We start from the raw sequence: 14,820 nt of genomic DNA, 5'->3' as shown, positions 1-14,820 counted from the left end.
GTAAAGGAGGCATTCTGACTATGAAATTTCATTTCATGGTCAATTGAATTTACTATATCTGAAAGAACTAAGGATGGGGCTGTAAAATAATTATGATGTTCGTATACACTTGCAGAACAATGTTCTTATCCAGCGATACTAGGATAGTCTTATTTAAAGGCTGTATTAATAATGTATTGCTAATCACTAAAGCTTCTTTAGCTGAATGCAAACTTGAATTATTTTAATGCAACTGTACCGAGTTTATTGGTTATCTTGCGAAGCATTAGAGTGCTTTACTGTAAGCAATATTTAATTTAGATAAATGTAGTTCTACCCTGTTGAGAAGTCCGGTAGAAGAATTTCACCTTCAAGAAATGTCATGAGATTTTAAATCACAAATGTTGAAAATATAAAATGGGCTTGGACAGAATTATGATTAATACTGTGTGTCTTTGGCTTTTTGCTATGTACTACCTGACATGTTCACCTATAAACTTGAATGCAGAATCACCAGAGGCATGGTTAAAAATAGGTTATGTCAAGGTTTTCCTATGTCTCCCTTAGGGTATGGAGTTGGCTAGCTACTTCATAATACTTCTGCAAGTATCTCACATATTTCCCATAGGAAAGCAGATGAAAGGGGAAAAAAAAAACATAAAGAAATAATTCTCTTTATCATATCTTTTGTGCAGTATTATATTGAAAAATTCATTCAGGGTGCAAGGCAGATATTTGTTCACAGAAAAAAATGTGGCTTAGCAGTTATTAAAAGCTTGTATTGATGAGTTAGCAATTGCTCATACTGTTAAGAGCAAGGAAGTTCTGATGCACAGGAGCTGATTTATAGTAAGGAAAGAGTGACATTTTGTCATAATGCTGATTAACTTCATTATTATTGGCAGCAAACAGAAAACATTTATCTCACTTAGTGGCATTTTCCTACATTTAAAAAGAGGAAAAAGCAACATAAAAGGGAGGTAAAATGAAGGCAGTGGGGATTAAGATTCGTATTTTAAAAGCATACAAATAAAATCCCTGTACTCCAAAATGAGTCACTGAAAAACAAAGCGCTGAAGTACATCTGACTCCAAAGAACACACGGATTTACGTGATGCAAATATTATCCCTATAAATACTTGAATAGAGAGTAGAAATAAAAAGCAATATCCTCATCAAAAATCAACCCCCGGTATTTTATATTAATGCTCTGTTTTCTCTTGAGCTGACCATGAAAAAAAAATAAATAAAATACTTTAATCTGCAAACTGTGGCAATTCTATAAAACTACAACTTGTACTCCTGAGGGTTCCTTTTTTTAACACCTCTCTATAATCTGCCCAGCCTGCTGAGTAGCATTGACATCAGTAGTACATCAATTTCAGAAAGTGGATTATTTTTACTAGACAGCTATTGTGACATATTGGGTCAGTCATAAATGAAAGATATTCATGCAAGCATGCAATACTTGTAATGAAGTCTCACTCTGACCTTCTGTATGATTGATTCTGTAATTTAGTTTTCTCAGGCAGTGCCTGAAATGAAATGAAATCATGTTGAACAAGTTTTGAATACCCACAGTGCACCAGGAGAAGAAAAATCTGCAGCCCCAGAGGCTTGAGAGAGAGCAGCTGAACGATTTATCTCCATGCTATTATAGCCTTTGCCAGCATTCAACATTTCTTTTTTTTTCTTTCTTTCTTTTTCTTTTTCTTTTTTTTTTTTTTTTTTCTTATTTGGCTTAAGTACTTAATTCTGCAGGTAGCTGTAAATGGGAAAATAAAATGCTGTTCAGATTTAAAATGACAGGACAGGAGTATGTGCAGGGGACTGATAAAATATCTTGAATAGAACTGACCTTTCATGTAGCTGAAAGTTACTGGGGGATTCATCCTCATAATTACCATATAGATTATTTTTATTTCTTTCCTGCAATGAAACATTTCAGAGAGCAGTAGTGCTGATTGAATGAAAATTGAACTTGTTAACATTCTTTTCAGCTTAGCCTGTTGTACATAACAGAAGGTTAGCTTTGATGAATTTCAAAATTCTCTTTCTGATATCTAAGAAACAGACAGTAAAATAATTGTCTCTTTTCAGTCTGATTTTTCTCTTTTATTCATAAAAGTACAGATGTTACAAAAACAGACCGATAACTTTCCGTATTTTACTCCCTCCATTATTTATGCTGCCAGATAAAATGTTCCTATTTGATGAAGATTTGAGCCTGTTTATATTTTATAATTCTTGCAATGCTTTAAGAGCATTCAGGATTCTGCACAGATGAAAGTAATTCATGGTGGAATAAGCTCATCGTTAATTACATTACAACTCAGAAGTGGCACTGAGGACATGATGGTGGCGATTGTTTTTATTTTAAATAGTCTTTTTAAATAAACAGCTCCATGATGTGGCTGTAAAGCTCAGAGTTGCAAGTGTTATCTCAGTGAGGGCTGCATACAGCAGAAATACTATCAATGTTTCAAAATAGTGGTGCCTTTTATGTCAAGGTCCAAATCTGAATTTATTCCCTAATTACTAATTTAACTTTTCAATGAACAGTTTAACAGAATATGGTGAGAATAAAAGCTAAAGGAGATACTTTAGAATTGGCACAAGACAGCTATTTCTCTACCCACCTGCCTGCCTCTAATTTATGTTTAATTTCCCTTTACGGAGAAAGTACTTTGTAAATCTCTCTTTTAGTGTTCCATCTATAATCTTATGTTTAAAGAGTATTGAGTAGGTTTTCAATTAATAATACAGTGTTATAACAACATTGTTTAATGTGTTGCTGATGAAGGAATTGTTTCATGGGTCATTAGTGTGTTTAACTCCTGGAACAGACTATTAAAACAAGCCCTTGTTATTGTTATGGACATTTTTATTGTCATCTTTAATACAAAACATACAACTGATTTTGAAAGGTAAAAATTCATTTATAGGAATAGCAGCTATTCTTACTAGAAAGAGGGATTATCTTCTGAGTATTATCTGTATTTTTCCTTTGAAAAAGGGTGGGCTACTAAACTCAGGTTTCATATTAGCAGTGTTAATCTGGTTTGTATTGGACGTTCCAATCATAAATGGCAGCTGTTACCATCGCTGTTGTTAATAATTTGCAGTAACAGGAAAAAAATAATCTCAAAACTAAGTAAACACAACTGAAGTAATGTTCTTACGGTTCTAACTGGTGATGTTTGGTCAAATATAGAACCTTTCAAGTGGTGGCTGATGCTTTGTGAAACTGGACCTTTAGGACTCATTTGGGATTTTGCAGCTTGGTGCCTGTGGTCAGGCAGACACTGGGATGGGCTTGTTTCTGCTGCAGACCTGAGCTGTGGGCTTTCAAGTCTTTATTTCTTTATTTACTTATTTATTTGTTTTGTGCATAGTTAAATGTTTTATATCTAATGGTGTAGCTGTACATTTTTAGTTTCAAAGAGTTGTGTGTGTGTGTCCACTTCATACGGCCCCAGGGGAGGATGGGCAGTGGGCTGGCAGCACTACAGCCTACAGGCAGCAGTGGCTTCTGTACAGAAACTACTAGTTCAATGTGGTATGAAGGCAGCGTAGCCTGATGGTATACTGAATAATAGAGTTTTTAATAGTGTGTAGATTCTTATGTCCTCAATGACATTGTAATGCTCAGAGTGGATAATATAGTCACTGCTCTGTGAGACGTGCTCTTCTCTCCTTTCTCATTGATGGTTAGACAATAGGCCATCTGTTAATGAGCTGTTATGGTTGGAGAAGGAAACGTATTCTGGCGCTCTTTTCAGAAGTTGGTAATTCAGAGCAGAACAGAATCTTTAACTGAATATTTATTCATAGTCTGTTGGTCAGCCTGAACTATTTTCATGTCCTGTTAGCCACAAGAGAGGACCTGGCCATAGGAGACAGTGGCAGCTATGTGAATAGCATGCATTGCTGGTGCTTGGAGAAAACAGTTACCTTGCAAATAGGTTATTATCTACACCAATATGTGAAGAACGTCCACATGGAGAAAGAAAAAATACATGACTACAGGGAAAGAAATACTGTGACTGTCATATATTAATAATGCCTACATCAAGATCTATCAACCGCAGAAGATACTGGGAGGTACCATATGAGTACATGGAAGATGCTTCCCAGGATGCTGTCAGGAACTGGAGCAGAAGCTGAGCCTGTGAAAACTGTGGGAAGTGGACTCAGAAGGTCTGTGGATACAAATGATTGTGGACATCATCTGAAGGTTAAGCCTAGGCCATGGCTGTGTTCTATTCTGCCTCCTGCATTTAAAATCCAGTGTGAGCAAGCAGTTATCTCTGCTTTGTCACATCAACTAGATGAGGCAGATACTGAAGCTGGTAGAAGCTTTATCTCTCATGCTTGGGTCAGCTGGAAACTGCCTTTGAAATTCCTCCTGTTCTCAGCCCTCAGAACCCATGTTTTCTCTTGGGCAGCTGAACCAGTGTTCAGCTTCCACCTCAAATTCTCAAGCTATAGAGAAATACAAAGTATCTGTAGAGTTTTAAATTATTCTGTGCTGGTAGGTAGCTGAAAAAAGGTTTAATTCTGGTAATATGAAAGATAATGAGACCTACTTCTATGATTTGCTTTAAAAGGAAAAAAAACAAAAACAAAATAAGCAGAAATCAACATCATTTGCAGAGACAAAAGCAAAACACCCCAGTACATAGCTACCACTGCTTGCAGCAATTGTTTGACAAACAAATGCCATGTTACACCCAAGTCTGTTCCCCCCCTGCCAAGTTACCCACACAATTTATGTTACCTCTGGTAATGTCTGTTGGTTGTCATGCTTTCTTGCAGTCTCTCTCCATGTTGCATGCTGCATAATAAGGACCTTTGAAGTCTGCCTTTGATTTGGGAGCTGAAGCACCTGGAGTTGCAGAGGTTGTAACAAAACTGCTAACAGCACTTATCTGACACTGTGCAGCTTCATTTGAACTATCTGGTGTTTGTTTGCAGTGTGCCTTCTCTGTTTGCAAACAGAGCAGATCTAAGCTTGTACTGCTAATTTGGATAGAAGCTTCTCGTGCCAACACACTAATCAGATCAGAGCTCAGATCTATGATCTGAGTTGCATGTATTGAGAGCATGCTGTTGGATCCCTTGTCCAAAAGAAGTGTTTCAGTACAGTTTAAAGCATGGTAGGTTTTAGGGGGAAAATGAATGGCTTATCTCTTTTTAAAAGCATCTGCAAGACAGTGTAAAACTTAAATGGTAAACAAGTTGTGAATTAGAAGATGCTAAAGCATCAGTAGTGGATGTAATGGGTGGTTCTGGGCTACAGGAAGCCCATGATGGTGTCCATCTGCATGAGCAGAGGCAGTTACAGAGCAGAAGACTCGGTGTGCAACTGAGGCCAACAAGAGGCCTGGCACCTTCACCCACCTTAGGGATTACATGAGGAATGTGCTGGGCTTTTCAGACAGGTGCAGTTTGACAGGAAAGTAAATGGTTAAGAACAAGGTTCCCATGCCTTCGAGGCTCCACTCTAGGCTGGTTGGATGACCTGCTGGAGCATTTCAGAGAAACTCTTCTATCTCTTGGTTGGTGCCTGCAGAGGTCCAGAGGCAAGGTTAGCATGGTGGATCCCTGGACACCTACCGCATCCCTGTGGTGCTGGCCAAAGTGTGCTCCTACTGCTGCTCCCCAGATGTTGTCCATAGAAGGAATGAATCGAACTTGTGACTCTGTTCTCTCACAGCTGGAGCAAACCGTGGCCATGAGAAGGGTCTCTGGTCACAGGTCAGACCTGAAAGAGAAGCTTGGGAGCGGTGCAAAATTAGGGGGTGGTTGATCAGATGATTCGGAGAACACATGATAAATTAATTTGGAGGTGGTAGCTGATTCTGTCCTATAGCGAGAGGTGAATTTCCAGAAGGATGAATTTCTACAGACATCTGAGACTGCCAAAAGAAAAGGAGATAGTTGCTCAGTTTTGAGGAGTAAATCAGTGGACCTCTGTGTTATTCCTTTTTCTTTCTTCATATCCCTTCTCTTGGCTTTGTGCTTCTTCTGTGTGAATGGAAAACAGAAATTTCTGATGTACTGGGACTAGGAAAGCACAGAGGCTGGGAGATTGCTTACTCTTCATGTCTTTCAGGCAGCAGAAAGTGCATAAGCCTTCTGTCACCGACCAATCTTTTAGATCCATCTGCAGACATTTTTTTCTGAACTGACATGTACTGATGGTTGTTGTAGCCTTTATTTGGGAATTAAATTAGGTAAGGTTTATTTTACTAGAGAGGCATGGAGGAAAACATGGGAGTTTTCTCAATGCTAGAGAAAAGAATCTTCTGCTTGTAGAGGATCTCCTGATAACTGTGGTTTGACAGATCATTACCGATTGCAGCAGCTGAGAGGAGAGGTAGGATATTTCTTCAGCAGTGGCAGTACCAAGTGCAGCTATTTTATATTCTATTAAGTAAGGATTTAATCTCTGACAGAGAAAAGCATCCTGTTAGTTTGATTTGTTTTGATTGGCAGTGAATTCCAATCTTCTAAAAATTTAGATTAATGGATTCTTTTATCTCTATTTTACTTGCGGAGAAAAAGAGTATTGAGGATTTCTTCTAGAGATATGCTGACTTGCCCATAAGTAACAGGAGTAATTTACAGACAGGGACAACTGAGGATTCCACTCTTCATATTGCAGTGCATTTGCTTCAACTTGAATTTATCCTTTAAAATATTACATCAGCTTATGTTACACTGACAGTGACAAATTCCTGAGGCAAAAGAATACATAATGTTTTAAGTCAACTTCCAAAACCAGGGCACAGTGAGCATAAACATAAATGTTAGCTTTTGCATAGTTCTTTTTGTTGGCAGATTTACTGCAGTCTTAACCACGTCCCTTAACGAAATGGTTCAAACAGTAGTATAGGGTCAGATCCTAGGCTTGTGTCTTCTTGTAGGTACTTCCTTGGGCTCAGTCCTGATGCAGCTAGAAAAAAATCTTAGTGGAGGTGTGGCTTGTTTACATGATTGAATATTGTAGGCTTTGATTTTAATCTTCAGTATTACTCAAAACGTTCTAATATTGTCTGCAATTGATACTCAAATTGCCAGGTGGGAGTTAGGATATCTCTAGAGGTCATGGCTGGCTACTGTTTGTTTATCAAAATAAGCACTAGCTGTATTAGCTACTGAGTGCCTAATGACTTTATATCAGAAGAATGATCTTTTATTGCCATAATTTACCCTAGTACTCAATGGTATGTATCTCTTTGGCTGGATTGTTGCAAAACACCTGTAATAGGGTACACAGTATAAATTAAAATGTTGGAGTTCATACATTTTTTTTTTTTTAATTTTTTTTATTTTTTTAATCTCATTATTCTATTTGCTTTCCATTGGCTGCTGGGCAACTGATTTCTATCAAACTTTGAACACTTAGTACTTCTATCAATCAAAATAAAATAGGCTGTGTACTTGGCATATGCCATGTGACATATTTGTAGGTATGACTTCTAAAAACGACAAATAGGACTTCTCTTGGAAGGAATATCTAAATAAATGAGAGCAGTTTTGAGTAGGTTAGATGGATATCCTCATACCTTTGGTAATGTTTTCTACACATTAAATGCTGTAAGTCTCCACAATGGCTGCTGTTGGATCTATGCAGGTGTGATAGAAAAGGCTGATATACCTACGTACAGTCTCACTCATAGGATGTCAGCAGAGATCTGAAATTGTCATTGGAGTCACAAAAGTAATTTCTCTTTTGTGTTCCTTTTCACCAATTATGTCCTTGTTTGGTTGTTAAGCTGACTAAATGAGGGGTTGAGTATTGCCTGGCTTTGTGTGAAAACCACCAAGTTTTGCCTAACTTCAGTTGAGAACAACAAAGCAGATCAAGCTCACTCAACACTTGATTCTGTTCACTCTAGAAGCTCATGATTTTTTTTTAAGCACTGATCTGTCATCTGCATTATGCTATGAAAATCCTAAATGCACATAATACTTACATATCCCTTCTAGTTAAGCTTATGTAAGAAATGAGCATGTGGTATTCTCTAAAATGTTCACAACATTCTTGGTGGATTATTTTGAATGCACAAGCTTTGCCTTTTCAGTTTTCAATTTTCACATGGTAATGTAATTAGGGTGTCTCGCAGATGCTTTAGTGCAATTGTACTCCCACTCGTACCTTGGTATGTTTCTCGTGTTAAACATTTCTTTGCTAAACATTTCATGAATAATGAAATGCTGATCCTTTTGCTTTGATACTGGTTGTTGTTATAGAAGAGTAAAATAAGGGTTGAGAAAGTTGACGGAAAACTTGTTTACTTGATTATATATTCCTGTTTAGATATATTTTGCTGACTCAGAGTTTCTAGAAAAATACTCTGATCCTCAGTGATCTGAGTATTGTATTGACTATCTCCCCTGGCTTCTTGCTAGGCACCAAATCTCTGTACTAACACAAATGACTTGTTCTTCTTTGTCTGAAAGCTCTTTTGTAGGCTTTGGGGGACTAGAGAGGCCCACACCCCCAACCCTCAAAATAAAAATGAAATTCCTATTCTTTTCATTGAGATTAAATATATATATATATACAATTAACCAAAGAACTTTAATTCAAAATGCAGAAAACAGATTGATAATATTTATAGTATGCATGTAAATGTAAATGAGAAGAGATTGGAAATGATATTTTTTTTTTCAATATATATAGAACAGGTTTTACCTGTGTGGTGCTAGGTAGTAATCTACTAAATATTGTTGTTTCTATTTCTAGCCTTTAGTGAAGTTTTTAAAGATATGAGAAGTAGCTTAAAATTAGGAAAAGAGATAGAAAAGAAAATCAGGAATCAAACAAAAACAAACACAGAAGCCTCAAATTGTCTCAGAAGGGGCAGTTAAGAATTCATGGGCTTGTGTATAAAATTAGATTCTGGGTCAGTACAAGTCAAGAGAATTTAGTTTCAATAAAATCATAGATGCAACCAAAATGACAAGGCTTGGAGTAAATCGCTTGTAACCCATCGTCATATTTTGTTGCCTTGGTGTAAAGGCCAAAAAGGCCTGTTTTGTGTAAGAATAGGGAGCAAAGGCCTTTTAGGCATAGAACAGCACTATGAAAGAGCTGCGTGCAAAATACTGAAGTTGATTTTTATGAGAGAAAGTAATTGTGATGATCTTGACCTTTGCTTTAACAACACTTTTTTCTTAATGCAATAAAGCAATGTCTGTAAACTAGAAAGGAATGGGCTAATGTGCAGAAAGTGATATCCTTTTAAAAAGACTTTGAATGACTTCCAGATGCCGCTGCCAATACAATTTTGAATCAAAATGACCCTCTAGTTAACGGTAGTAAATTTTCACAGAAAGGTGCCCTGAAGCAAGTGGGTATTTCAGCCAGTAAGTCTGATGTTTTGATCTTTCTGTATCAGTGCTCCACTTTTGGCACAGGCATTCATCTCCGAGGAAATATGCTCCTTTGCTGAAAATATTAAAAGCCTCTAAAGTAGGAATAGTGATGTGGTGTGGATGATGAGCTGTTCTGGCAACATCTTGGCAGGCAGGGGAAAATGAGGATGAGACCCAGTATAGCACCTGGATCATGAACATGTGCAGTTAACTTCATCTGTACAGGACTCAGGGATGACAGTAAGTGGATAAGGCAGGGCATGCACCTTCTTTTACAAGTGCATTGCATCTCTGTGCTGTTGCACTGGGCCAGGCTAGGAAGTGTTCAGGAGCACTGAGCCCACTGCCTCTTCTGGGGCAGGAGCAAGAAGAAAGTCACTCTGGACAAACCTCCATGCTCGTGAAGGTTTTTGAACGCTTCAAATAAGTTATGAATGCACTGGTTAAGTCACAATGCCTCCTGGAGGTCAGGGGGACCCTAGGCTGGACTTCCAGTTCTGTGGTATTTCACATTGTACCTGATGCAGATTGCTGTGTGAGTTATTAATAACAAAAGTTTTCAAAATCTATTGCATTTCCCATGTTTCTGACTGTTCGAACAACAGGTATAGATTGGCCAAGCTGCTCAATCAATTTGTGGGCTAATTATTCTCCTCACTTACTGGCTGGTTTAAAAATCTTCTTTTCTGCTTAAATGTGTCTATTGATCTGTGTGTGGTTAAAAATAACAAAACTGAGCTGTTCGTAGTCAGATTCCAGTTGACTTCTACCTTTGGGGTCTGACTTTGTTTTGTTTACAACTGTGATAAGTGTTGTGTAGATAGAGAAGATGGCTTAGTTTTAGCCCTCAAGAAACAGCAGAGACAAAAACATGCAAGCACTTGAGTCTCTGAGGCATGAAGTACAAGAAAATAAAGTGGGTGATCAGTGCATAGCGTGCTACTTCCACATGTGTTTGATTGTTGGATTAAAGATAAAAATGTATACTTTTGTGTGGTGCTGGCAAAAAGGGGTTTTTAGGAGTGATTAGGATTACTTGAACGGTTCTGCAGAGTGCTGCTGTGTCTGCACTTGAGATGTGGCAGGGCAACGTTCTTTGTCTGAAGGGGATTTAGAAGTTATTTTAAAGAGAGTTGTTTTATACCTACTACTGTTACTGGTAACAGCTATGAATAATTGAATGTCAGAGGAAGATGCTTTTTCTCTCTCCACTCCCTCCCCATTTTGTTTGCTTTCTGCATTTGACAGCAGTTTGTCTCTACTCTGTTGCAATGTTTTCCCTGTGTCATCAGTCAGCCAGTTGTTTATGTGGGTATTTGCACAGCATCAAGAGAAAAAACAAACAAACAAACTTAAATATAGGGAAATAAAAAATTTTATTACCCAAGAAAATCCAGCAAAGGGAGAAGCAAAGTCCAGAGGTAAGTAATGTAACTGTTGTTGCATTTGGTTTATTGGTCTGTTGAAAAGTAAGCAAACAAAATGGAAGTTGACAGTGTCAGTTCTGTGAGTCAGTGAAAATGATTTGCTAATGCTGTATGGTCACTGCTAATGACCACCTAATGTTTCGATCTCTTTTAGGATCAGAGTCACACCCAAGTTTCGCAGTACCGCCAAGACCACTCTTTGATTATGAGATCCATTGTCCACATGACGGATGCTGCTCACTCGGGAATTATGACTCCCTCTCAGCTCACCACCATTAACCAGTCCCAGCTAAGTGCACAGCTGGGGCTAAATCTGGGAGGCACCAACTTGCCACACACTTCTCCCTCCCCTCCTGCCAGTAAATCAGCCACTCCTTCCCCCTCTAGCTCAATAAATGAAGAAGATGCAGATGAATCAAATAGAGTAAGTTATTCCATGCATTACAGTGAGTAAGATTTACATGGCTATATACTGTATTTTCATTAATGTTGCAATACTGTCTCAGCTGCCAAGTGATCATACAAAATATGTAAACTTTAACATACGGTGAGCTCTGTCATTTATTTACAGTTTAGCTTCTGACTTAGGAAGCTTTTGTGATACCTCCATCATGATAGATGTTAAAATATACATATAAAATATACATATCTGTCCATGTATTTTCAGTTGAATACATTCCCAGTTCATTTTACGTTTTATAGACCTGGTGAATCTCTTTTCAACTGTGGGATTTTTTTCATTTTGATATTCTCTGGAGTCATTTAAAATATAGATGCATTTAGACAGAAATAAGATAAACTTGCTTCTGTCTGAAAGCTTACTAAATTTACAGTTTGCTTTAAATTAACCTGTTATGAAGGGAAAATGTTATAGCACTACATATACAGGGTTAATTCAGACTGCTTGATGAAAGATTTTCTCATTAGCTCAATGGAAATTGTGTATATGGAAAGAAGATTCCATTCAGGATTCTTAAAATATCAAGATTAAACAGTGAGAATAGAGATGTAGTTAGAGCCATGCTGTCCCCTTGCTGCCACGGTCTATGGGTAGTCCAGGAGGAGGGTATGGGGCATGAGGAGCATATGAGGGCTGGAGGTACTGGCAGTCCTTGAAGTGCTTCTCTAAAGGTTTCCCCTTCCTGAGATGGGATGGGACATCCCAGGTATGGGGATGCTGCTGCACGGGCACCTGATGCTATACCAGCAACTTTGGAGAAGAGCACAGGGGTGGGCACAGGGGTGGTTCCTTGCACCTGAATAGGTACTGCAGAACTGCTGTTGCTTCTTGCCTAAAGGGTAAGATTTTTTAACCCCTGACCCATGTCTAAACTGACAGCTCAAGTATGTGAATCAGGAAATGCCTCCAAGCTCCTGCCTTTTGAGTCTCTACTGCCGAAATTGCATGCTAATGGAAAAACATAGATCACCTACTCCAAATACACGATGGACTGAATACATATATATGTATATATTAAATTGAAATTAGTTATGGTGTACTTTTTCAGGTCAGGCTTGTAGGAACGAATCTGAGCCACACTTACAGCAAGTGATGATAATTTTGGTATTTAGTTCTGGTGGTTCTGATGAGAATGACACAATAAGTGCTGTTTGGTGGGAAAAAGACCCATACAACACGACTGTCCAAAATGCTGCCTACACAGGAATTTTTATCCATTTATTAGTCTGGATTGATGATAATTATTCAGAATTCCTTTGACTTCCATTTCATGTGTATGTGGACTGTTCCTGTTACTACTATTTCTTAGGCTACTGGAGAAAAAAGAGCTGCCCCAGATTCTGGCAAGAAGCCGAAAACTCCGAAGAAGAAGAAAAAGAAAGATCCCAATGAGCCACAAAAGCCAGTGTCAGCATATGCCCTTTTCTTCAGGGATACACAAGCTGCAATTAAAGGGCAGAACCCGAATGCTACGTTTGGAGAGGTTTCAAAAATAGTGGCATCTATGTGGGACAGTTTAGGAGAAGAACAAAAACAGGTAAAAAATGGATGGAGGGATGTCTCACAAGACGTAAAATAGTTACTGCTTGTAAAAAATCCTCCTATCTCGGAGCTGAGCACACTGCTTGCTGATGTAGACCTCTCACTCTGCAGAGCTGCATTGATTTTTGAACTTGCTGAGGATCGGGCATCTAAAAAGCATTTTGTTATAAGAGTCAGTAGACTGTATTCAGTGACTGTATTTGTCTTTAAATTTTAAAGGGCAGTTTGTAAAAAGCTGAAGTGATACTGTCCTGGAGTCTTGTTTAAGACCACCTTTTGATGATTCCCATTTCAAAGCTCTTATTTCCTATTAATCGGAAGTTAGAATAGAAAAGGGGAAGGTACAGCACATTTACCATTTCCTTTGATCTGCCTTATGAATTTGTTACAAAGCGTGTTGATTTCAAACCTTTGAAGCCAATCCTCTGTGCCTCATTACAATGTTGTGTGTGAAATGTTATCTCCAACTCAAAATTGGTACAGAATGATGAGTTTTGTTCTTCCTTGAGGGTTATTCTTCTTGCTATACACATGTAACTCCTACGCATAGATTGGAAAAAAATCCTTTGGGGCTCTTTGCCTGTTGATACTCCGTGCAGCTCCCAGTCATACTTAGCAGTCTGACAGATGATGATATCTCACAGACGATGATCATGATTTAAGGATGAACTTTAAATGCAGTGCTGATTGGAAATACAGATTGATTCACTTTTTGTTTAACTGTTCAACTGAAGCTCTGTGGGATTCTCTAATACTGACATCGGGGAAAGTGATTTGTCAAAACTCTGTGAACCACGTTTTCCTTGGGTTTGGGGTTTTTTTTGTTTGTTTGTTTTGGATGCTTTATACTACTTCAGATACTTTTCAGCACCTGAAATACTCAGTGTCAGTGAAATATCATTTCCTAGGAAGATGAAGTGTGCATAACTGCTCTTGTCAAACAGTTGGCTGCTCTAGCAGGTGGTTTTTTCTATATGACAAATGGACTTACGTTGTGGTGACATTCCAGCAAGTGGACCTGAAAGTCTGTGGCCACCTGCAGGAATATTTAAAACTTCAGGAAAGAAACAGCCCTCATGAAATAAAAGAAATAAAAGTGTTTTTAACTTGATAATAATTGAAGTTGGTGAAATTGTGGTCTTTTTTAATAGGTATATAAAAGAAAAACAGAAGCTGCCAAAAAAGAGTACCTGAAGGCACTTGCAGCCTACAGAGCAAGCCTTGTTTCCAAGGTAAGCTTGATAATGCTTTCTATATAATGCATGTTAGTTTTTGACAGTGTTTTTTCATAAATATGTGGGGTAGGAGTGTGGTGTAACGCAAAACAAAAGTAGAATCCTAAGATTTCTGTAATACAATTCTAGAAGATGTGCTGCTGCTTGAACCCTGTGTGGCCTCTGCAAAGAAATTTCATCTTTTTAATGGCACTGTAATGATTACCAAACAAGAACTTTGTAAACGTACATCTTCCATTATCTTGGGAAGCAAAATAATGCACTTCACTACAGAAGTAAAATTCAGTCATGAAAAACATGCCGACCTTTTGACATTAACATTTACAAGCTATTTGCAGAATTGTTTTTTGTTTTTGCTGTTGGTTGTTTTTTCTTTCTTTTCCTTGAGTGCTTCTTCCCATAAGACAGACTTGTTTTGCATGGGCTTGAAGAGCTGTTATTGTGTGGCAAAGCTTAAGTATTTCTTGCAGGTGAGGGGGAAAAAATGTGTGTGGTGGCTCTGAATTTGGAGAGTACTTACAAATGGACTAGCTGGCAGTGAGCCATGCTGAGTATTAGAGCGGATCCCTACTTAATATGAAACTCACGTGAGGAAAACAAAGCTCTGCTCTCAGATTTGAGAATTCACCTTTTTAACTGGTAGCACAAGGCTGGTTGTATGTCTGCTGGAAACGTGCTTATGTCCTTCTAATACACGTGCAGAAATCAAGGCAGTCATTTCTCTAATAACATTTCATAAAGGCCAACTACAGAAATGCCCCTGATCACAGGAAAACAATAGACAAAA

At 38.1% G+C, this 14,820-nt stretch overlaps 1 protein-coding gene across 4 annotated transcripts in view; it reads left to right on the top strand.

Moving 5' to 3' along the window:
- The window catches only part of TOX3 (TOX high mobility group box family member 3), a 71,470-nt gene that overhangs the window by 53,247 nt on the left and 3,403 nt on the right, over window positions 1-14,820 (top strand). For all 4 annotated transcript variants that reach the window (XM_072346500.1, XM_072346502.1, XM_072346498.1 and 1 more), the window contains exons 4-6: window positions 10,951-11,220; window positions 12,566-12,793; window positions 13,950-14,030. In XM_072346500.1, the coding sequence (XP_072202601.1) occupies window positions 10,951-11,220; window positions 12,566-12,793; window positions 13,950-14,030 (579 nt within the window). The remainder of the gene's footprint in view (window positions 1-10,950; window positions 11,221-12,565; window positions 12,794-13,949; window positions 14,031-14,820) is intronic.

The sequence above is a fragment of the Excalfactoria chinensis genome, chromosome 11 (genome assembly GCF_039878825.1).
Source record: "Excalfactoria chinensis isolate bCotChi1 chromosome 11, bCotChi1.hap2, whole genome shotgun sequence".
Classification (NCBI taxonomy): domain Eukaryota; kingdom Metazoa; phylum Chordata; class Aves; order Galliformes; family Phasianidae; genus Excalfactoria; species Excalfactoria chinensis.
This window is presented reverse-complemented; position numbering and strand designations above follow the sequence as displayed.